This window comes from Eurytemora carolleeae, unplaced genomic scaffold (genome assembly GCF_000591075.1).
Source record: "Eurytemora carolleeae unplaced genomic scaffold, Eaff_2.0 scaffold126, whole genome shotgun sequence".
In the NCBI taxonomy this organism is placed as follows: Eukaryota; Metazoa; Arthropoda; class Copepoda; order Calanoida; family Temoridae; genus Eurytemora; species Eurytemora carolleeae.
The window spans coordinates 57,901-84,038 of NW_019396159.1; the positions used below are offsets into that span (position 1 = coordinate 57,901).

Sequence of the window (26,138 nt, forward strand, 5' to 3'; positions counted from 1 at the left end):
TCAGCTACTCATCACCTTCTCCACTCCTTCCCTCACCTACTCATCACCTTCTCCACTCCTTCCCTTCCTATTAAACTATTACCATGGGAGGGTAGTACCAGGGTTGCCCGACGTTTACTGTTAAATTCAAACATATCTAAAATAGAATTTGAAAAAATTCATTTCTTTCTCTTTCAAATATTTTAAGATCATTTTATTAGATTTTAATTTTTAACTATTTGCTAATTATACTTTGAAACTGGGTCTAAAATCAAAATGAAGTAATTGAGTTTTTGCCCAAAACTTTGCAACTTGATTTCGAAACCTATTATATTTCAAACTATGAATTTCAAATATTATAGATCTACACAGGTTGCAAAGATGGATTAGAATATTTGAGTTTGTAGCAAATACTAAATTCTTATAGAAAATTAAACCTGAATGTCTATCTCTCATGTCAGAAAACGCTTTCCTAAACCAAACCGTTGAAAAAATAAATGATAAATTAGATAGAAATATTTATGAAAACTTGTGAACTTTCAGTGCTATACAAACTGAAATGCCCGGCGTTGCCAGTGGAATTAAACAAAAAAAAATATTTTTGAAAAGAAGTTCAGGATTTTTAAAGAAAAAAAATAGAATTTTTCGCCTATGTTACCCCTAGGGTACTCAAGGGTTCCGTAAAAAAATTCAACGCATTCGGACCGGCGGCCGGCCGTTTGGCCAGCAACAGCTAACATATATATACATACAAATATTTATGAGCGAAGAGGTTTATTAGATAGAAGAAGATGTACAAGATTGGGAGCTAAGGGTTAGCTAAAAATTGCAGTGTTTTCCAACAAAAATAAACAAACCATTAAACTAAATACTTCTATGGTTCTGCCGAGTTACCCAATCAAAATTTGAGTCAAATCGGCAAATCATGTTTCTATACCTGCAGTAGCTGGTTTCTACCATTCATGTTTCTATGAACTATACCTGCAGTAGATGGTTTCTACCATTCATGTTTCTATGAACTATACCTGCAGTAGATGGTTTGTACCATTCATGTTTCTATGAACTATACCTGCAGTAGATGGTTTATATATTCTGTCTGCGTAAAAGACATATCCAGCTAATTTTATTACAAGAATAGCACAAACTACAAGATAAACTTTACCTAACTATAAGAAAGAAAGTTTGTCTCCTAATTTTTCCTGATGGGAATTCTAAGATTAAACCACATTTTCCTCACTACTCTTTTAAGTGCCTCTAAATAGGTAATGCTTGTAATTGTTTAACGTCTATAGCTAAAGTATGATGTTAAAAAAAATACTCTAATATTTGTAATCTCAGATATTCAAAGCTAAAAGATCGATAAATTGTTCGTTTGAATTTAAGAGAAAAATAAGAAAAGCTTTGACATTAAAGTTGCGCAAGAAATTTTAGGTTTTTTTCTAAAAAATTAAAAGGGGTGTAGGCTAAAGTCTAAAAATAATATTTGTTCCATCTGATGTCTCTGTCCGGAGAACGTGATATAAAACCGTGTCCAAGTTGTACAAAAATTCATGCATTTGTGATATGGAATCAAAGTTCTAACAGATCATATAAAGTAAATACGGAACTAATCTAAAGATTACGATAAACTAGAGGTGCAGCCTATAAATTTTAGGCACACTCCTATAATAATTTAAATACTCATTTTTTTTGATAGATATAATTGTTTCAATCTTGTCTTTTCTCTATCACGTGTTAATAATTTCCAACAATGGCCGTGTAGTATTTAGTCAATTGGCTCCGTCCACCATATGTTACATGTGTGTTTTCATATAACTCAGACACAGTTCTACATCAATTTCTTGAGACAGGTACAGATATAGAACTATTCATTGGTCGCGCATAAAGCCTAACAATTTATATACTTTAGCGTATACCCCCTTTTATTTTACCTTAACAGTCCCTTTAAGGTTAAGATTAAGGTTAAGGTTATGGTCAGATTTGAAAAAAGGGGTTACTAATCAAAAAAGCAACTAAAAAAAAATAATTGTGCAAGGAAGAGCATTTGAGGCGGTTCGGAAGAATAAATGAGGAGAATGTGGCTCAAATACTGTTTGTATTCCTGGCCGAGAAATACATAAAGTTGGTCTGTTCTGATATAGACAAGTTAGAAAAGTTTTAGAATATTTAAATACGAAATGTATTTAGTAAACCTTGTATTTCCAGGAATATGTAGGGAAAAGTAATTACTGCCAAGGTTCAGATCTATAATTCCTGTGACTAGAACATGGGAATAGAACAGGGGGCGGAAACGTCATGTGTGTGTCTGTACCAAAAGAGTGTGTGTAAGGAATACCGAACCGAAGGCCTGTTTTGTAGGTTTATACGGTACATACGAATCTTGGTATTTTTACAGTCTAGGAGAGTACATTTGTTTATTGTTAATTGTTTACTTAAAAGTAAGTTTAAAATGCATGTAATATATTATTTACATATTTAAGTCAACACTATAAGCCACATTTTCATGTAAAGAATATAATTTGATTAGAGTTTACAATAAACTATAGTCGTTATTCAAGCTTAATTATAATTGACAACATTATTCTGCAATTTCCATGACTTCCTTGACTGTAGTCATGTTGTGTGTCTGTGCCAAACGAGTGTGCGTGTGCGATACCGAACTCGTCTGCAAAGCAGTGAAACTGGCTTTCTCATGCCAGACCAGCGCCATTGCCCTTTCCTTTATTCCTATTCCCTGGAATTGAAAATGCGGCATCTCTCCAAACTAAGAATCAACATGACAATTATTAAATCCTGACCATTATTAAAATTCCATTTGATAAGCCTTAAACTAGATCTATTAAACATTCGCCTCAATTTCAAATTTTCTAATCCCTATATTTTAGCAGCCTTTGAATTCAAATATATCAAAAAGTTTTCATTTTTTATTGTACATATACTATGTTTCTGTGTCCATACAAAATATTTAATTTTAATTTGATTTGAAGTTTGAAATATCAAAAGTTTTCACCATTAGGTTGCAAAGATAGAGTTTATGGTGAGAACTTTGCTGTGTTTCGTGAATATTTCAACAGTGGTCTTTCTACTCTACAATTGGATCTTACAGTATGTAAAACTAGATTATTTGATGAATAAAAGCTGTTTTTATTTGCTTTCTTTTGTTTGGTTTCCTAATTTCTCCGATAGGTTTCTGGAGCACCACGAATTCGTCATCATCTTCGGCTCTCACACTCTCAATATATATATATATATATATATATATATTCAAAAAAATAAAAATAACAATAATAATAATAATAATACTCCCCTATATCTGTTCTTCTAGCCTGATTACCCTCTGGATGAAACTGTGGAGCTCGGTACCAACTATCATCACTCAAGCTAACCTAGGAGACCAAATAGATTGTTTAAAGGGACTGTACGCGTATTTTCAAATGACCCTCCATTTAAAGAGGGAATTCCCCGATTCACAACGATCCCTTTTAAACTATTGACTGAATAAGAATTTGAGATATATCCTTATTAATTTTTTTAATTGTTAAACACTTTGTTTATAAGCTGTTAAAAACATATTTGAAAAATATCAATATTTACTTCCTGTAAGTGGCAGAAAATAAAACTGTACTTTTTAATGTTTAAAACCCGGTTTTAACGTAAAATAGTTGATATTTTTAAGGGACACTAGAAACGGATCAGCTGTTTTGAGTTCTCACTTTACTGTCACTTAGAATTACGCTTACAGTCCCTTTAAATGGAGTTTTAGAAAATTTTACAAACAAACTATCATCTAATCCAAATACTGGCATCAGCATCTTTAGGTTATGAAAGTTAAAAGAGTTTCGCAACGTCTTGTACTCTGGTTTTACCTCATCAACTTTCCTTTACTTTTTTTTAATACTATGGAAATGTACATTTTTATACTGCAAGGTTCAGATTGTCCCACGAAACATGACAGTTGGTTATTAGTTTTGAATGTCGTCTTCCGTGCAATGTATTAGATATTAAAGACTGTTTGCAGTTTATTTCCTTTAAAAAATCCTTTGCTCAAATATATTTTACTTTGAAGTTAATTTTACTATAATATGACTCCCATTTAATATTTTCATTCTTGTTTTTGGTATTAAACAACTTAAGAAATTATGGAAGAAGACATTTAAACTATTTAAACTGTTATGTTTCGTGGGACAGCCTGTAGCTTCAGTTTAAACGGAGAAACTACCGAAATTAGCGTTAATCTATGTACTTGCATATTTTGGTTCAAGGTGGCGTGTACATGTGTGTTGATACTAAAAGTGAACAGAAAATTATCAGGATTATCATTTGTTCTTTCTGTTGAATTATAAATGCTTATATTTTCTGATTTATTTATACTCAGATTTAGCAAGAGGAATACTCAAGGTCTCAGTAAAAAAAAATGTCTATTGAGTGTATTAATAACGCAACTAGCATCATTAAAGGGACTGTAAGCTTAATTTTAAGTGACCCTCTATGCAAAGAGGCCAATGCACGATTTACAACGGCATCCTCTACATTTTTGTCTGTTCATCGAGGACAGAGAACATCGTGTGTATATCTCTCAAATAGTGTCAAGATTACCGTAAGATCTTATTGTGTGCTTTAGTACTGAATGAACACAACAAAGCCGACGTTACCATGATCAGTGAAAAGTCCGAAGGGTACCGTTGTGAATCGTACACCCCACTCTACAAATGGAGGGTCCCTTTCACAAGTAAGCCCTGATCAAAAAAAAATATAATAAAAAAATTATTTTATATCCTATTCTCATCAAGATCATGAATCTAACCTGCCATCTTTCTTCCATTTCTTCTCTTTTACCCTTTACTGGTGCCTTGGAGACGGGTTGAACTAAAACATAATAATTCTTATATTCATGTTATATTCCACTCCAGTATGCCGAGTTCATTAGCGCCTCACCCAATCAGGGTTCAGTCATGTGTTTGTTGTCTATTTTGAACCAATAGAAATAGTATGGCGGTAACATCTATCTTACTATCTATCTCATTATCCAATTAGAGTTATGAATCCTTCAATCGGCGCTATCAGTAAAAGGAAATATTTACTTCTACTTCACGATATTTGGTTTGTGGTAGCTTTTTTCAAGTGAATATTGTAAAGAAAAAAATAAGCTTACATGTTTCGCGCATCTCTTCTAGTAACCATTGAAAAACTTAAATTGCGCCGATTTTTTTATAACATTGCATGGGGTAAACCGTTGTAAATTGTTTACGGAACTGTTTGTAAACCGTGCAGCAGTATTTCCTTTACATAACTGTTTGTAAACCGTGCAGCCGTAAATCGTTTACGGAACTGTTTGTAAACCGTGCAGCAATATTTCATTTACGGAACTGTTTGTAAACCGTGCAGCAGTATTTCATTTACGGAACTGTTTGTAAACCGTGCAGCAGTATTTCATTTACGGAACTGTTTGTAAACCGTGCAGCAGTATTTCGTTTACGTAACTGTTTGTAAACCGTGCAGCAGTATTTCGTTTACGTAACTGTTTGTAAGCCGTGTAGCTGTAAATTGTTTACTGAACTGTTTGTAAATCGTGCAGCAGTAAATTGTTTACGGAACTTTTTGTATACCATGCAGCAGTAATTCGTTTAAGGAACTGTTTGTAAACCGTGCAGCAGTAATTCGCTTACGGAACTGTTTGTAAACCGTACAGCCGTAAATCGTTTACGGAACTGCTTGTAAACCGTGCAGTCGTAAATTGTTTAAGGAACTGTTTGTAAACTGTGCAGCCGTAAATCGTTTACCGAACTGTTTGTAAAGCATGCAGCCTTAAATCGTTTACGGAACTGCTTGTAAACCATGCAGCCGTAAATTGTTTACGGAACTGCTTGTAAAGCGTGCATCCATAAATCATTTACGAAACTGTTTGTAAACGATGCAGCCGTAAATCTTTTACGAAACTGTTTGTAAACCTACCAAATTCCCGTGCAACGACTCTAAGATAAAATCTTAATATTTTTATAAAATTATTCTAAACGATTATTTTGATGTTATTAAAAATCTATTTTTGAAAAACTGTTCTTTGTTTGTATTCAGGTTGTTTAGATCCCTATTGATCTACAGAACAACAAAGCTTGGATGGTATAGAGCGTAGCAAGTGACCGAATTATTTAAATTAGGATTAAAACATTTTCACAGATTTTTACAAATTTATTATAATTAAAATCAAGTTTTCATGGCGACTTGAAACTTGATCATTGCAAGAACTGTGTTATAAACTCATTAAGTTCAGGTTTTTAAGAATTCTTTTATATTTAAATTGATTTTTGTGCTCTAAGTCACACAGACAAAAATAGAAACCCTTAACAAGCCTCAAATCTGACGAAAAACAGCAAAGGGAAGGAATTGAAATTGAACTTAGATTTAAATAAAAAAAAATTTAGACTAAAATTTGTATAAACTTGTTCTTTCCACAAACTTTTTCAACCCCGATCAAATAGTTAATTATAAATATCGAAGGATATTAAAAGTTTACACCATCAGGTTCCTAATTGATAAAGGGATTAAAAAAGTTGAGTTTGTAGCAAGAGCAAATAAAAAAAACAAAGCTGGAGAAGTGTTTTCTTTAATCATTGATATCTATAAAAAACAAGAGGACTGGAAGAGGAGGGTGTATTTACTCATATAATATGCCATGTGTAAAATATAAAATATAAAAGGGGAGGTTTTAAGCCGCATATCAAGAAATTACAAAAGTAGTTTTCAATGCTTTTTATGAATTTTGTTAAAAACTAACATTAATAAAAATGTTAAAATGTTGAGCTTATGATTTGGTTGGATCAGGTTCAACACTTTGATTAATACAATCTAGCCAACACCAAGCTCTTGACATAATCCATCCTGTCTCTGAGCACTTCTCTTATTTATATAACAACTATTGGAAGATTTACTAAGTATCGTATTATATATATGATAAAACAATAAATATAAATATATACATATATATATATATATATATATTCAAAATAGTGACAATTTGAGTTTAGATAGATAACATTAAATTTACATTCGTTGAAATTAGATTTTACTTTATTTTTGCCAAATCTGAATGTTTATGGAAATGTACCTAATTTTCAAAAAAAATGTTCATAGAAAAATAAACTTTCCTAAAATTATGAATTTAAAGATACTATTCTAAATGCAATATTGAATTATGTTTAATGGATATCTTATATTTTTGTTTATTTCAGATAGCTTAAAAGGAGTGGTCGCGAAAAATGAAAAGGGGCATAGGCTTACGTAAAAAAATATTCGATGGTAATTTCAACTAATCTTACTACTACTAATCTGTTGCGTCTATAAGGAGAAAATTATAAAAACGAACGTAGCGTCCAAACAAATCAAGAAAGTTGCAATATTCGAATCGGATCGTAAAAAATCAATTTGATTCCAAACAAATCATTCAAATATTCATAACCTATAATCATTGATCTGTTTTTTGACGCATTCATATTAAAGCTGATATTTCATAATCTTTTTATATTTCATGACCCGAGAGCTACTCTTGAAAGCGTTCACTCCTATTTCGAGGATTTTTAATTATGAAGACGACGTATTCATATTTCTAATGATGTTCGAAAATCCAGCACCAGCTCTAAAAACAAGTTGTAAGCAAAATGTTAATTTAAAAAAAAGAAAAAAAATCGATGATCATAGGTTGTAATATCTGAATGATTTTTTGGAATTAAGTAGATTTGTTTACGATCCGAGTCGAATATTGGAACTTTTTGAATTTGTATGAACACTACGCTCTTCGGTAGGAGTAGTTTTAATTATTATCTCTTTATAGACGAAACAGATAGAATCATCGAATAATATTTTTTACGTAAACCTCATTTTATTTTTTCGCGAACAATCCCTTTAATAATGATTTAAGTTTTTACCGCGAACACTATTTCTCCATCGAAATAAACTAGACCGTGTTTTTTTGCCTAACAAAATTTATAGTCAAAACAAGAAATAAATAATAAATACAATGTTGAAATATTAAATAAAGAAAGAAATATTGAAATATTAAATCAAGAATTAAAAATATTAAATTTGTTTAATTAAAAAAATGCTTTGTGAAACCACTTATAGTTTTGGTATAAATCCTTGATAAGTATCCCGACTGTGTTGGCACGGTTCAGCATCTAGAATTAGTAATGGTCAAATTTAAGAAATATGCCAACATTGACATGTTGCCAATCTTACAATCTGTGAAATAATACCATCATTTTAACTCATTAACATCTTCCTTTCTTCCTTGGCATATCCTTTCCTTACATATACTTTCCTCTTCCTTTCCATATCCTTTCTCTTCTTTCACATATTCTTTCTTCCATCGCGTTTCCTTTCTTTCTCTTTACATATCCTTTCCTCTCCCTTAACATATAATTTTCTCTTCCTTCACATATCCTTCCCTCTTCATTCACAAATCCTCTCCCCTTCCTTCACATATCATTTCCTTGTCCTTTGCATATTATTTTTCTCCCTTCACATATTATTACCTCTCCCTTTAAATATCCTTTCCTCTCCCTTTACATATTCTTTTCTCTCTCCCTTTTCATATCCTTTCCTCTCCCTTTACATGTCATTTCTTCTTCCTTCGTATATTTTTTCTCTCTTTTCACATATCCTTTTACTCTCTTCTCCTTTCCTCTCCCTTCGCACATCCTTTCCTCATCCTTACAAGGTCCCTTGCGCTATTTTTGACGGATTTTGAATGACAAATCCAAATACAGACAGGATTTACTTTGTTGTAGTTAGTTTGACGTGGTCGTGTAATTTGTTGTAGTTAATCGACTTGGTCGTGTACTTTGATGTAGTTAGTTCGACGTGGTCGTGCACTTTGTTGTAGTTAGTGTGACGGTGTCTTGTACTTTGTTGTAGTTAGTTCGACGTGGTCTTGTACTTTGTTGTAGTTAGTTTGACGTGGTCTTGTACTTTGTAGTAGTTAGTTCGACGTGGTCTTGTACCTTAAAAAGCCAGGTGAAACCAATCGCTGCTGTTCCGTCGTCATATCTCTCCCCATGTCCATAGATAATCTCACACAACACCTCTTTTCAGATTATCATTACATCAATAATAATGATGATGAGAAAAATAATAATAAACCCCCCCCCCCCCTCCCTTGAATTAAGGTATAGGGTTGCAATGCATGTTCATAGTAAATCTTTTAAAGGCTAACTTCAATTATTCGGGTTCTTGGGTAAAATGTAGAAGATAAATTTTTGTTTTGATCTCCTCCCACACCAGTTCTATGCTCGCCTCAAACTCAAATTTTGCAATACAAATATCTTTGCATCCTTGTGACGGAAACATTTGATATTTTGATAAGTTTTAAATATCAAAATTGTTAAAAACGACTCATACCAAAGAACGTAGCGTCTATACAAATTCAGAAAGTTGCAATATTCGAATCGGATCGAAAAAAATCAATTTCAATTCAATTCCAAACAAATCATTCAGATATTTCAACCTATAATCATAGATTCTTCAGTATGATTCGTTTTTAACAATTTTATCCATATAGACGCAACAGAAAGTAAGATTAGTAGCAATCACCATCGAACATTTTTTGACGTAAGCCTATACCCCCTATAATTTTTAAGATACATATTTTGTTCAAGGCATCTGATGAATAAGGGGCAAGGTTGATCTCACTCGTCCTTCTCTGAGGTTTAATCTCAATGTACCTGATAAAGTTGGAGCAAGGATGATTACACTCTTCCTTCTCTGTGGTTTAATCTCAATCTACCCGATGGAGTAGGAGCAAGAATGATCTCAATCTTCCTTCTCTGTGGTTTAATCTCAATGTACCTCTGATGGAGTAGGAGCAAGAATGATCACACTCTTCCTTCTCTGTGGTTTAATCTCAATGTACCTGATGGAGTAGGAGCAAGGTTAATCTCACTCTTCCTTCTCTGTGGTTTAATCTCAATGTACCTCTGATGGAGTAGGAGCAAGGATGATCACACTCTTCCTTCTCTGTGGTTTAATCTCAAGGTACCTGATGGAGTAGGAGCAAGGTTAATCACACTCTTCCTTCTCTGTGGTTTAATCTCAATGTACCCATGATGTAGTAGGAGCAAGGTTGATCTCACTCTTCCTTCTCTGTGGTTTAATCTCAAGGTACCTGATGGACTAGGAGCAAGGATGATCACACTCTTCCTTCTCTGTAGTTTAATCTCAAGATACCTGATGGAGAACGAGCAAGGTTAATCACACTCTACCTTCTCTCAGGTTTAATCTCAAGGTACCTAATGGAGTAGGAGCAAGGTTGATCACGCTCTTCCTTCTCTGTGGTTTAATCTCCCCTGTCTCCACCTAGAGATTAAGGTACACTGTAAATCAAAAGGAAATCAGATATTAAAAGATAGAGTTCTTCTTATCTTTTAATCCTCCCTAATTGAAATCTTGGATGGTTGAAGTATCCAGTATATCTCTCAAGTTAGATAAGAGATAAATAAACTTCTATAAGTTCTAAAAGTACTAGAAGTACGTAAGTCATAATTTTTGGTAATGCGAACCTCGGAATTAAGCTCTTATCTCCATCTTATGCAGATTTAAAGAATTTAATTCTACTCCGCTAATCGTGATGGTCAATAACCTGCAGGTATAACTTTAATCAAGGAATCAAGCATTGATCCTCAAATTCAATATCGAAACTAAGTTTACAAGATTATCAATATCCACACAAAAGTTCCATTCTCAGGAAACTGTTATATTCCGCATGTTTGGTAAATTCTACCAGTATTTTCTAATTGTTTGGTATAATCTTCCTGATTGGTATGATCTACCTGTTTGATATTATCTACCTGATTGGTATGTTCTACCTGTTTTGTATGATCTACCTGTTTAGTAATGTTTGGTATGTTCTACAGGGTGTCCCAAAAAAACGATCTTTAAGACATTGTAGAACTCACTATGGTTCAATTTTTAAAAAAGTGTACATTTTTGAAATCTTTGGAACATTTCCGATCAATGAGAGGTATCTAGCACTAAAATTAAGAAAGTATTGACTGTTTAAAGTTTGTCATTTTGGCTTGGTTGAGTTTATATATTATTTTTTTTAGAATTTTAAACATAATATGGAATCTTATTAGGGTCTGAAAAATATGCAAATCTTTTAAACAAATCTTAAAAATGCAGTCATTGTTAAGTAATGGCAAAACCTCAGTTTACAACACAGGAAAGTAATAATTCCTTGCTTTTGAGTACCACAAAAGAAAGGGTGACAGAACTAAAGGTTATGCCTGGTCTTATTACGGACTGCGGGCGCAAATTTCCAAATGCAAGACGCCTGCTTTATGTTAGGAAAGAAGAATTTATAAAAAGGTAATAGAGTAGGGGGCAGTTCTCATTGTGAATAGTAAGACGAATCCTGGAAATACATTCAGTGGAAGATCCTAGCTGACATGTCAGAACTCAGAACTCCTAGAAATGTTGTCAGGGTTGCTGCAGTAATGAACAGAGATACTGTCAAACAGATTGTAGGTAGAAATACTTTTATTGTGAGTTCTGCAAGAAGAAACTCTTTGATGTTAGACAAGTCCAGCAGGTCAAGGATATCAAGTAATATGAAATATCACCCATATTGGCCAATCAGAAGGGAGGAACTTAAACCTGAAGATTTACCAAGAAGGATACAGTTTTGTACTTTGTACAGATTTTCAACCAAGCTAAAATGGCAAACTTCAAACAGTCAATACTACCTTCATTTTAGTGTTATCAACCTGTGACTGGTTTCAATATATTGGAAATATTGCAAAGATTTCAAAAGTGTACAAATTTTTAAAAATTGAACCATAGTGAGTGCTACAATGTCTTAAAGATCGTTTTTTGGGACACCCTGTACCTGTTTGGTATGATATACCAGTTTAGTATAATGTTTGGTATGGTCTACCTGTTTCCAGAATTTTTCTCCAGTTTGCTGCTGAAGATCCATCCCATCCTTTCTATACTCAGCCAACCATTCAGGGTTATTCTCTAGTTGGGGTTTATTCTCCTAGAATATTATCGATATTCTCTAGTTGGGATGTATTATCTTATAATTATCTATATTCTCTGGTTGGGGTTTATTCTCCTAGGATATTATCTATTCTCTAGTTTGGTTTATTCTTCTAGGATATATATTTAATTTCTAGTTTGAGTTTATTCTCCTAGAATTATGATTGCTTGATTTCAAAACCATTACTGAGATCAATTACGTCATATACAAGAGTACGCAGCGTACACACTAGAAGGGTAAATTTTTGGGTAAATTCATGTTGTCGTATCCTTTACTGTTAGGACCATGTTTGGAATATAATATTTGTTTTCCTTGCAAAAATCAGAAAAATTAAGTTATCGTATTTAGAATTATGGAAATCTGAAAGTGCATTCTCAAACCACAAATTTATGTTTTAGGATTAATTATGATTATGTTCAAATAAACATACTATCAGCAAGTTTAGAAAAGTTTATGCATTTTAGTTTAAACTGTACACTGTACAGTGTACAGTGAATAGAGAGCGAACATGTCAAAAAAAAGTAAAGTTCGCGTTGGATTGAAATCTTACATAACTCGATCCTTTTATTGAATAGCTATTGAGCAGAAAATGTTTTTAATTTCTAGTAGTTACCAAAGAAATTTGCTTTTGTTACACTTGAGCGTTTCATAAAATTTAGAGAAGCTACAGGGTCACAAAGTCCGACAAGTAATGTGGCTTAATTTGACCTTGTCATGTTGTCTAGAGTGGGGTGTGCTTAGCTCCTGTGAAATGTAATTCTATAATTGTGAGAAGAAACGAAGCAAGTTTGTTAATTGGAAAATAATTTGATTTATTTTTACTTAATTCTACGAGTTTGTCCTTCTTTCCACTAGTTTCTACTTAATTCTAATTGGTTCTACTAGAGTTTACTAGTTTCTACTAGTTTCTACTAGTTTCTACTAGTTTCTACTTGTTTTTCCCCTAGTTTCTAATAGATTCTACTTGTTTGTCATTCTTTCCACTAGTTTCTTTTAGTTTCTACTAGTTTCTACTAATTTATAGCACTTTCTACGATTTTCTACTAGTTTCTACTAGTTTCTCCTAGTTTCTACTAGTTTCTACTAGTTTCTGCTCGTTTCTTCAAGTTTCTACTAGTTTCTACTAGTTTTTCCTAGTTTCCCTTAGTTACTCCTACTTTCTTCTAGTGTCTACTAGTTGCTACTAGTTTAGACGAATTTCTACTAGTTTCTAGTTGTTTCTACTGATTTCTACTAGTTTCTACTAGTTTCTACCATTTTCTACCACTTTATACTAGTATCTACTAGTTTCTACTAGTTTCTACTAATTGCTACTAGTTTAGATGAGTTTCTTCTAGTTTCTACTATAGTTTCTCATAAATTCTACTAGTTTCTTCTCGTTTCTACTTGTTTTTACTCGTTTCTACTAGTTTCTACTAGTTTCTACCATTTTCTACCACTTTATACTACTATCTACGAGTTTCTACTAGTTTCTGCAATATCTCTTATTTTCTATTCTTAGTATCAGTTATTTTCTCTAAGTTTCTATTTTTCTACTAGTTTCTATTATTTTCTACTAGTTTCTACCAGTTTCTACCAGTTTCTACCAGTTTCTACCAGTGGCTATACCTTAAGATGAAGAAGTGCTGCTCTGCGCCAGAAATCCGTTTTCTCCGCAACCCTTAACATTTTAATTAGATTAAAAAAGTTATCAATAATCAGTCGGAGTTTTTTTAACTTTATGAGCAAAAAATTAACTCTTTTTTGAAATTTGTTTTTGAAAAATAACTTATTTATAAAATTCGGTTCATCACTATAATTTATATTTTAAACTGTTTTCAATTAGGACCAATTAGGGTAAAATTTAGTGAAATTTGATAGGTAAAATAGATACTATCAATTATTAGATTCTCTAATTTTCGATTCTAGAGATTAAATTTTTTTTCCCCAAATTAGGAGGAAAATGAATTTCGGGGATTTAACAACTTTTTTCCAAGCCAAACTTTTGCCTAGTTTCATTTTTTTCATTTTAAATGTTTCAGCTTTATTAAAACGTGGTTTAAAAAAAAGTTTGTTTCTACTTACAAATGGCTTTCTTCTTGCGTTTTGAGAAGGAGTAGAGTTTGAGAGTCGAGTAGTGACTTCTTTCTTTTCGACTGTTTACATATACACCCCTTTCAGATTGGAGATCTTTTAATATATATTTATCAAGGAAAAAATGACTGAAGTAAAATGACATTGACCATCATACATACATGCAATAGAAAATGCTTAACTTGATTTGATAAAAATAAAACCTAAATTAGAATAAAGTAAACTGAACTACTGTATAAAGGATATTAAGTTGTTCTATTTTTCCCTTTCTAGTCCTTGATCTTAAAACAACATGTTTTTATCCCAAAAAGTATTTTTTACATAGTTATTGGTTAACATAGTTTTCGTGACTGCTTAGCATTAATTATTTATTCTATAACTTGATGTTTTTGACAGAAAACTAAAGAATAACACAATATTAGAGATAAACCATGTAAAATGAGAGGTCAACCACAATATTAGAGGTAAACCACAATATTATCGGTAAACCACAATATTAGAGGTAAACCACAATATTAGAGGTAAACCACAATATTAGGAGTAGACCTTAATAGGGGTAAACCATAATGTCAGGAGTAAATCAAAATATTAGGGCAAAACCATAATATTAGAGGTTCAGAAAAAAGTGAGCAAGATATTGAGCAATTTCAAATTGATGGCTCAGAAAAAAAAGCAAAATCATTCAAAAATAGTTCTTACTTGTAACACGGCACACTACAAGAACATCCAACAAAATTCTTTCAAAATTTTCAAAATTAGCCGAAGTATGATTTAAGGATGGACCAACAAGAAAGAAATGAAGAACAAGAAATATAGAAATCTCAAATATATCCATCTGATATCATATGAATATTTAAAAATATTGTAAAATTTAAATAAAATAAATGATTAAAGTTAAAAAGAGGTATAAACCACAAAATATCAGGAATAAACCACAATATCAGGATCGAGTAAACCACAAAATTAGGGGGTAGACCAAAACATTGTATGAAAATCCACTATAACATTAATGGCGACAATGTCAATGCTAACTTGAATTTTAAAAACAATGAAATTAACTTGATTGAAAATATATTTATATCTGAATTTAGTTTATTCCTGTTGCATCATATCTGTCAACATATCCTTCTTTAGTTTAAGCTGTCCTCTGCAGAACTGTAGGTTTATATCATCCCGGGGTAGATTAGATTTCAGACCAGACTATACAGAAATACAGAGATACAGAGATACAGAGATACAGAAATACAGAAATACAGAGATACAGAGATACAGAGATACAGAAATACAGATATACAGAGATACAGAGATACAGAAATACAGAGATAGAGAGATACAGAGATACAGAGATACAAAGGTACAGAGATACAGAGGTTCAGAGATACAGAGATACAGAGATACAGAAATAGAGAGATACAGAGATACATAGATACAGAGATATAGAAATATAGAGATACAGAGATACAGAGATGAATAGGTACAGACATACAGACATACAGAGATACAGAGATACAGAGATACATAGATACAGAGATACATATATACAGAGATATAGAAATATAGAGATACAGAGATACAGTTATACAGAGATACAGAGATACAGAGATACAGAGATACAGAGATACAGATATACAGAGATACAGAGATACAGAGATACAGAGCACAGAGATACAAAGATACAGAGATACAGAGATACAGAGATACAGAGATAAAGAGATACTTAGATTCAGAGATACAGAGATACAGAGATACATAGATACATAGATACAGAGATACAGAGATACAGAGATGCAGAGATACAAATATACAGAGTTATAGAGATTCATAGATATACAGAGAAAGATATTATTAATTATATTATCTCATGTAGTCAGAGGTGTCTACGGCATCAATGGGTGCTGGAAATAAAAAAATGAAGCCCCCCCCCCCCGTGTACATATTCCTGTAGGTAACGCATTGTAATATCGTAAATCTCAAGACTATAGAGCTTAAATTTGTTAAACAAACCCAGTCGGCCTCCTCCCCCCAAAGTTTCTTTTCTTATCGAAACTTTTTGTAACAGGATAGGTTTACAAAATATTGTGTGACTGGAACAGGTTGGGAGAAAAGAACCATGCGGCAAAATTGATATGTAGTATTTTGTACTCAAGAATATTATTAAATGTTCACAATATACATCTTTCAGTTTTTATATTTTTTATGTGTCCCCGTGGCCCGTATACTTACAAAGTTGTACATCTTAGAAACATCTTTAGGTGCAGATAGCTCCAGGGTTGCAGTAAACTCCATAACATTCTTCACAAAAATACCTCTCGCCTGTTGTTAAAAAAATATTTTAAAAAATTTAAGTAAAATTTAAGGTGACCCTTCGTTGATATAGTGGCATGTCGGATTATATATCCATGTTTTGTACTTCTATCTGTTTGATTGTTATTTGTTTCCTCTGCAATAGTGACTTGGCTTTAGAAACAATGAAGAAATTATCGGAAATAAACAAATTTTCAAGCAAGAAAAACGACGTTATCCTCCACATTATTGATCAGATCAAAGTTTCAACCGCACTGTGAATCCTTTTCATGAGTTCTGTTATAAATCAAAAATTGTGAGAAAAGAGTAATGCAACATTTATAATAAATTTTGTAATGTTACATATGCCAACTAAATATGTATTCACGAAATAAACATTAAAGTTTAAAATTAATCAAAAATTAATAGAATAAAAAAATAAAATAAATAAAATAAATAATATGAATAAAATAAGTTATATAAATAAAATAAATAAAATAAATAAAATAAATAAAAACAGAAACTAAAAATTGAAAATCATATTTCATCCCACATCGATAGTAAAGTTATGCAATATAAGAAGACGACTGTTGATTTTATAAAAGTCCAATGAACAGCTCGGCAATTGTACAGTGTTAACAGACTCGGCACAGTCATCCAAAGGTTGCAATTGTACTCACGCAAATATTTGTCATGTCCAGAGCTACAAAATGTTTAAATAAGTTAGTTATCGAGTCCGAGGCGTTGCAAAACTTTAAAATCTACCCAGTTTTGAAAAAGAATTAATTTGCTGATTTGCTAATCACTATGTTTTTACAATCCAACGTCTATATCTTGAGTTTGTGGTAAGACTATAATTACTTTATGTAACTTTGCATAGCAGCATGGATTTGATTTCAATCTAGCTTTTTAACAACATTAAATACACAAAAAGTTACTCAATTGTCGTCTTTATATTCTCCAGTTTAACTGCTCTCACTATATCTCGAGGTTAGATATATTTAATATTAAAAATTGTATATTTTCTATCAAAGAAAACTTCTTTTAGGATTTCTTTCTATTTAATCAAATCAAGATCGAACCTTTCTTGATTATTTGATTATTTTATTATTTGATTATTTGATTATTTGATTATTTGATTATTTGATAATTCTTTATTGGCTTCTGTTTTTAATCAAAAGTAAGTTTACAGCTAAAGATATAAAAAGAAAAACAGATGCCATAAAATGAAAAGCAAAGTACATCCCATATCCATAAAAGTTAATTTTAAAAATCTGCTTAATGTTTAAAAGTATTAAAAATATTAGACAACGTACCAAGAAACAGTTTTCAATTGCAATCTTTATCACTCCGCGAAGCGTTTTCTAAACTAACACTTTCCACTTCTTTTTTTTACTGAATAAAATGTTTCTTCAACATGTTTTTTCTACACGAAATCTTTACATATTGTTTCTACTCAAAATGTTATCTCCACATATTGTTTCTACAAAATCATTATCTTTACGTATTGTTTATACACAAAATGATATCTCTACAAAATGTTTCTACTCAAAATGTTTATACACAAAATGTTTTGTCTACATATTGTTTCTACACAAAATGTTATCTCTACATATTGTTTGAACACAAAATGTTATCTCTACATATTGTTTCTACACAAAATGTTATTTCTACATATTGTTTCTGCACAAAATGTTATCTCTACATATTGTTTCTGCACAAAATGTTATCTCTACATATTGTTTATACACAAAATATTATCTTTACATATGGTTTCTACACAAAATGTTATTTCTACATATTGTTTCTACACAAAATGTTATCTCTACATACTGTTCCTACACAAAATGTTATCTTTATATATTGATTCTACACAAAATGTTATCTCCACACATTGTTTCTACACAAAATATTATCTCTGCATACTGTTTCTACACAAAATGTTATCTCTTCACATTGGTTCTACACAAAATGTTATTTCTACATATTTTTTCTACACAAAATGTTATTTCTACATATTGTTGAAACACAAAATGATATCTCTACAAAATGTTTCTACACAAAATGTTATCTACATATTATTTCTACACAAAATATTATCTCTTCTTATTGTTTCTACACAAAATGTTATCTCTACATATTGTTTATACACAAAATGTTATCTCTACATATTGTTTCTACTCAAATGTCATCTCCACATATTGTTTCTACTCAATTAATAATATCTCTACGTACTGTTTCTACACAAAATGTTATCTCTTCATATTGTTTCTACACAAAATGTTATTTCTACATTTTGTTTTCTACAAATTGATTCCTTTCCTTTTTTCACTGCATGAAACGTTTAATGTACATTTTGTTTTCTATTTATCTCTATTTGGACAAAGATGAATTTTGTTTTGCAATTAGTTTTTTCAAAAATACAATTTTGCAACAAAATAATTCTTGAATAAAGAGATTAGGTTTGTACCTCCTGAATAGCGCAGATATGAATTAGGTTTTTAGAATTTAATTAAATTTTTAATTTCTTTCTTTTTCTGAATTTTTAGCGTGTACGTGTGCACCCATCTTAGCCTGAAAATCTAAACTTTTCCTCCATAAGTCGACTAACTCTTAACATAAAACTAAACCAAATTTAGAAAATTCTGTTCGTGCTAACGAATTCTAGAATCAAAATTCGATGCATATTGGTCTAGGCAAGAATGAAAGGCAAAGAAAGTCAATTGCGGTTGTGTATACTCTGTGTACATATTGAAACCAGTTCTCTTTGGGCGGAATTTGTAAATAATAATAGATGCATCAGAGTTTGTTTAGTATCCGAGGAGGTTAAAAGCATGAAATTTTGATAATTTTGATAATTCACATAATAATTTCCTATGACCAGAATATTTCATTGATTTTTTATGTGAATGATGGATCCCATGTCAGGCTTCGACATCCGTCTTGTGTTTACATTAGCTCCCAGAGCCAGTACACTGCAGTACTAAAGATGTGTACACTTCTGAAATGACTTTCCTTGCCTTCCATCCTTGGGTCTAGGGGTTCCTGAGTTATGATTACACAAAAAAAAAATAATTAGAGATTACTACTTTACATAAATGAAACTATACTCACCGCTAAATCCTCAGGAGAGAAGGATAAATCTCCGTGGAAAGGATTTCCATTATTCTCCTCGATCCTGTCCAATTCCTGGACATCAAACAAGAAATACAGGGTGTCCCAATATACATGGGAGTTCAGTGACGGCTTCGAGATCGTCTTTCTTAACATAGCATTGCAATACCGAATTTAGAAAAAAAAACTCAACAAATGCTAAACATTTGCAGACGAAATACTTAACGGTCAAAGGATTACATGCTTTCCTACTGTGATCGGCGTTTATATCAATAAAATAAAGACACTCTTATATTTAAGTTGACGCATCGCCATACCAATCAACAATCATTCATAAAGACGTCATTAGAATTGTCACTTAAATCCCATATTTATTAGGACAACTGTTCACTAATCCTTAATATTAACGTACTTAAAATGACGCAGTAAAATGGGCGCACTAATGCGGACACCCTAAAGCGGACAATCCTAAAGTTAACACTATAAAGTGGACACCCTGATGTGGAGTGTGGGCACACTAAAGCGTAAAGTGGACACCCCGATGTGGAGTATGGGCACACTAAAGCGTAAAGTGGACACCCCGATGTGGAGTGTGGGCACACTAAAGCATAAAGTGTACACCTTGATGTGGAGTGTGGGCACACTAAAGCGTAAAGTGGACATCCTGATGTGGAGTGTAGGCACACTAAAGCGTAAAGTGGACACCCTGATGTGGAGTGTGGACGCACTAAAGCGTAAAGTCTATTGATGCTCTAAAGTGGACTCACTAATATTGATGGTCTAAAATGGACGCACTAATATTGATGCTCTAAAGTGGACGCACTAATATCGATGCTCTAAAGTGGACGCACTAATATTGATGCTCTAAAGTGGACACACTAATAAGGATGCTCTAAAGTGGACGCACTAATATTGATGCTTTAAAGTGGACACACTAATATCGATGCTCTAAAGTGGACGCGCTAATATCGATGCTCTAAAGTGGACGGACTGATATTGATGCTTTAAATTGGACTCACTGATATTGATGCTTCAAAGTGGGCGCACTGATATTGATGCTTTAAAGTGGACACACACATAAGGATGCTCTAAATTGGACGCACTAATATTGATGCTCTAAAGTGGACATACTAATATCGATACTATAACGTGGACGCACTAATATCGATGCTCTTATGTGGACACACTGATATTGATGCTTTAAAGTGGACTACTGAAATTGATGCTCTAAATTGGACGCACTGATATCAATGCCCTAAAGTGGACGCACTAATATGGATGCCTTAAAGTGGACGCACTAATATGGATGCTTTAAAGTGGTCACACAAATATCGATGCTCAAAAGTGGATACACTAATATAAATGCCCTAAAGTGGACGCACTAATATGGATGCTTTATAGTGGACGCAAAAATTTTGACGCACTAATATGGAGGTTCAATTGTGGACACACTAATGTTAACAACGTAAAAAACGATTCATGATTTTATTTGCTCCTCCTTTCTGATTTTTGCAAACACTCCCCTAACTAAAATTTTGACCTTGAGTTGGTTTTCTGTTGCCTCGAGTTCTCGAATGATCATCTCCTGCTCGACCTCCTTCAACTCCTCCCTGTTCACCTTCTCCACCTCCTCGCTTCCTAACTCCTTTTCGAGGTCTTCATTCATTTCCTGAATTGACAAGTAAAATAAAGGATCCTAGGGTTTGAGGTCCCAGGGCATCTATATAAAAATTTAGCTTGGGTGGGTGTCTCTTTGTTTGTTTGTCTGCTTGTTTGTATCCAATAAACGTTAAAACGGCTGACCCGATCAGACCAAAATTTTGTGTGGAACAGCACGTGGCCCCAGGGAAGGTTTATGGCCAATCAGACTTTAAATATGTAGTCCTGAAATATTTTTATCTTAAACTATTTAATTTAGTAAAATTTTGAAAATCCACGAAAAAATAGTATGAAATCCGAAAAAAAAAATTCTTTAAATTTTTTACTCTACAAAGAGAAGATGCTCACAGATAAAGCCACAATAAAAAGTTGAAAAAGAAGACGGGCGCGAAGCGCCCTAAATGCCTAGTACTAAATTAAGAAACAAGGTTTTAAGTGAAAAAGTGATCCCCAGAATAATTGTCGTTTTTGAATTTGCATTTGCACCAGTAATTTTGTTAATAAATTGAAGTTCAGAGACTTAAAAAAACTTTTTGTTCATATGAAAGTTTTTTTAAAAGGCTGGGTTAGTAATTTTTCTAATTTAGTAAAAATTTTAGCGGATTTAATTAGTTCCTTGCTTAAAAATAAAATAAATATGAAATGAATAAATTTCAAAAATAAATTGAATATTTTTGAAAAAGTCTTTTTTTACAAAAAAAGTTTTGCCTGGGTAGGTTTTATCTATTATGAAAGAAGTAAAAACAATAATAGCATCTACAAAGAATTAAGTTAAAAAGGAACATAAAAAGGAACATGTAACCGAAATTTTAAAATTACAGTTTGATTTTAAATATCAAAAGTATAATTTTATAAAAAAAAACGAGTGCCCTTTTGAAAGATACTCTATCCTTGTCTTACCAAATAGCGTTTTTTAAACATGTTGTTTAACCTTTGTTTGCTTTGCATATCAAACCTATTTTTTGCATTTTGAAATTTATTTTTGTCTTAGGGTTTTGGGGAAAAAAAGGAAGAATTCTGAATTCTGTCATGGAGATTTATTTTCCTTTTCTTTATCTACAATATTTATAAACAAACAAACAAACTATACAATATTCACAAGAACACAATGCATTATAGAAAAGAAATTACACAATACATTATAAAAAATATTTTGCCATTTAAACAGTTCGAAAACAAGCTGTTTTACCTCTATTTCTTCATTCTCCATAATTTCAGACATTTTTTATTCTAAAACTTTTAAAGAGAAAAATTAGTTTGATTTTAATTACAAAGGCAACTAACAAACTTAATTATAAAAATGTTTTGCTTTTTACTTGTTAGACCAAATATTGTATTTTCTACTGAATTTACAACATTGTTTAGGATAATCTTTGATTTCAAAACTTTTACCATTTCAAGAAAATCTAAAAATATTTTTAATTTGTAGTTATTTTTTAGACATTTTCTTTAATAGGTATAGGCGTCATGAAATTGATTTAAGCGTTGGAACCATTTGGTTAATGCTTTAATGTTTCCATTAAACTTTCAGCTATTTCTATAAATCTTCAGAAATTCAACACAATGTTGTGCTTTCTAAAGATTCAGCAAAACTTTATTTCAATTTCCAGGAGGTATTCCATAAACCTTAACTTTTCATCAACCAATTCAACACTTAAAATTACAAAAGTTTACAGATCGCAAACTTAGTATGAATATATCGGCAAAAGAAATTGAGTGCCGCGCCACAAACTCTGATTTTCTAATCCCTATCTTTACGAACCAATGTCGTAGGTAGACCTTAGCATTTTCAAACCATAAATTCTGTTCAATAAAGATTGAAATATTAAAATTGTACACCATATGGTTGCAAAGACATTGGGGTTTAAAAATTTGAAGTTGAAGCAAAGACTCAAATTACAAATTCACTACCCCCGGAGACATCCTTCTTTCTTTTATCTAAATATTTCAAATTGTTAAGTGCGGGTTCTGAATAGGTTCATGTGTGTCACGGACAAGAGCTGAGGTAAATTAACTGATTTTTCTTTTTAAGAAAAATGTCATCAATATCTTTCTCATTTTTACTGAGACAAGGTTTAGGGGGTATTGTTTTATTCATTAGAGGTTAAAGTCCCTTTAATATATGGTATATACAGTTCCTTTAATATACGGTATATACAGTTCCTTTAATATATGGTATATACATTCCCTTTAATGTATGGTATATACAGTCCCTTTAATATATGGTATATGTATATACAGTTCCTTTAATATATGGTAGATACAGTCCCTTTAATATATGGTATATGTATATACAGTTCCTTTAATATATGGTAGATACAGTCCCTTTAATATATGGTATATGTATATACAGTTCCTTTAATATATGGTAGATACAGTCCCTTTAATATATGGTATATGTATATACAGTTCCTTTAATATATGGTAAATACAGTCCCTTTAATATATGGTATATACAGTCCCTTTATTATATGGTATATACATTCCCTTTAATGTATGGTATATACACTCCCTTTAATATATGGTATATACATTCCCTTTAATGTATGGTATATTTTTTAATTTTAATGGAGTAAAAAGCCCCATAACTCACTCAAATGCTTTTTTCTACTCATAAATGTTTTAAACCTAATGTTACAAACTTTTAATATTTCAAACTTTTTAAATATTTAACTATATTAAACTTTAATCTAACAGAATTCATAGTTTTAAATATTAAAGGTCTTCGGATTGCAAAGATTTTTGTCAAAAACTCATTTCATTTTTAATACCCCGTCTTTTCTTTAAAATCAAAGCAATGTGAATTCCTAATCTTAAATTTCAAAACTTACTCAAACACGAAGACAAAGCTTTGTTAAGTAAAATTAAGAGAAGAAAGTTAAATTAGATGTTTTTGAATTTGAATATGAATGTTGCTAACTCAAAATTAAATACAGGGTGTCCCACGAACCAAGTAAGATGAGAAACGAATTGAAGGTCGACTTTGATCTTTTTTGACATTTTTGGTTTTATCCAATATTGAAATTTGATCGAAATTCTTAATATCTCAGGTAATATTGAAAGGACAAAAAAGCAGACCACATTTTGGAAATGCCAGGATTAGGAGAATTTTGTAGTTATTTCATTAAAAAATATACATTTTAAATCTAGTAGGTTTGACGAAGGGATGCTGCAAATTATTTCAACTGTCATGTTTTGTTGGACATAAAAAAAGTAACTTCAGCAATCATATTTATTTTTTACGATGGTCATAATTATGTTTATTCTTTCCCTTCGTCTATTTCAAGAATTTATAAAAGAGAATTCAATTCTTTAGGTTTTCCGACTTTAAGTCAAAGAAAATTAAGAAAGTTTCTAATCTCATCTCATCTCATTTCATCTCATCTCATCTCATCTCATCGCATCTCATCGCATCTCATTTCATTTCATTTCATCTCATCTCACCTCATCTCATCTCATCTCATCTCATCTCATCTCATTTCATCTCATCTCATCTCATCTCATCTCATCTCATCTCATCTTATCTCATCTCATCTTATCTCATCTCATTTCATCTCATCTCATTTCATTTCATCTCATCTCATCTCATCACATCTTATCTAATCTCATCTCATCTCATCTCATCTCTTTCTACAGAATCTCATTTCTTTACATTCACAATATTGGCGTAAAAGCATTAACTCAGTTACTTCTATAGTTCTATTCTAACTACTTAAAACAAGGTATATTGATTAAAAATAGGGGTTTAGGACATTACATGGATCCAGATTGCTATGAAAAGTTGCATCAATTTTCAAGATTGGGTCGACTTTAAAGGGGTCAGCGCCTTGAACTTTCGATTATACATTACTTACTAAAATATACTCTTTTGTAGTACAAAACATTTAAATTTTAGAATTTGTTCTAGCTTTTACTTTATGGAAATAGTTTTCATCGATTTTTGCTTTAAAGCTTATCCTTTGGATTACAGTGAACAAATTATCAAATTTTAATATTCTTTTAAAACTGCGGGTTTCTTTAAACTTGAATGTATTAGCACGTAGGCGACACTTTGCCATACAACAAATTGACCAAACGACGATTTGCTAGTTGTCATTTTCCATGGGTTATTTTTGCAAGGATATAAACTTCCTAATTGTCATTTTCCATGGGTTAACTTTGCCAGGAGATAAACTTTCTAGTTGTCATTTTCCATGGGTTAACTTTGCCAGGAGATAAATTTCCTAATTGTCATTTTCCATGGGTTAACTTTTACAGGAGATAAACTTTCTAGTTGTCATTTTCCATGGGTTAACTTTGCAAGGAGATAAACTTTCTAGTTGTTATTTTCCATGGTTTAACTTTGCCAGGAGATAAACTTTCTAGTTGTCATTTTCCATGGGTTAACTTTGCCAGGAGATAAACTTGCTAGTTGTCATTTTCCATGGGTTAACTTTGCCAGGAGATAAACTTGCTAGTTGTCATTTTTCCATAGGTTAACTTTGCCAGAAGAAAAACTTTCTAGGTGACAATTTGCTAATTATCATTTTTCCATGGGTTGACTTTTCAGGGAGATAAACTATGGGTTAACTTTGCCAGAAGATAAACCTGCTAATTAATATTTTTGTATGGAGATAACTTTCTAGTTTTCATTTTTCCATGGGTTAACTTTGCCAGGAAACACTTGCTAGGTGACATTTTCCATGGGTTGGCTTTGCCAGGAGATACACTTGCTAGTTGACATTTTCCATGGGTTGGCTTTGCCAGGAGATACACTTGCTAGTTGACAAATTGATAGGTGACATTTTGTTATGAAACACAGGAATTGTTTCTTTGTTCCAAACTCTGATGTTAAATCTCTATATCTTTGCCACCCAATGTCATAGAACTTAGATATTTAAACTAGAAATTTTGCCAGATCAAATAATTTAAATTTGAAAGGTTGTAAAGATATGAAGATTCTAATCTTTGAGTTGAAATACCAAGTGCCGCCTAAATTATTATACAGGGTGTCACAATAAAC

General features: G+C 31.8%; 1 protein-coding gene and 1 long non-coding RNA gene across 2 annotated transcripts; both read right to left on the reverse strand.

The window, feature by feature from the left end:
* Nucleotides 1–32: 32 nt before the first annotated feature.
* Nucleotides 33–22,382, reverse strand: LOC111696763 (uncharacterized). The gene is made up of 12 exons (XM_023466493.1): nt 22,326–22,382; nt 21,018–21,146; nt 19,478–19,552; nt 16,304–16,393; nt 15,179–15,280; nt 14,072–14,142; nt 13,616–13,667; nt 11,903–12,004; nt 10,257–10,323; nt 4,784–4,845; nt 3,263–3,365; nt 33–136 (listed from the first exon to the last, which is right to left on the reverse strand). The coding sequence occupies exons 1-12, from the start codon at nt 22,356–22,358 to the stop codon at nt 33–35; spliced, it is 990 nt and encodes a 329-aa protein (XP_023322261.1). The 5' UTR covers nt 22,359–22,382.
* Nucleotides 8,108–9,090, reverse strand: LOC111696774 (uncharacterized). The gene is made up of 2 exons (XR_002764152.1): nt 8,973–9,090; nt 8,108–8,147 (listed from the first exon to the last, which is right to left on the reverse strand). It is a non-coding gene; the product is annotated as an uncharacterized LOC111696774 (long non-coding RNA).
* Nucleotides 22,383–26,138: the final 3,756 nt, after the last annotated feature.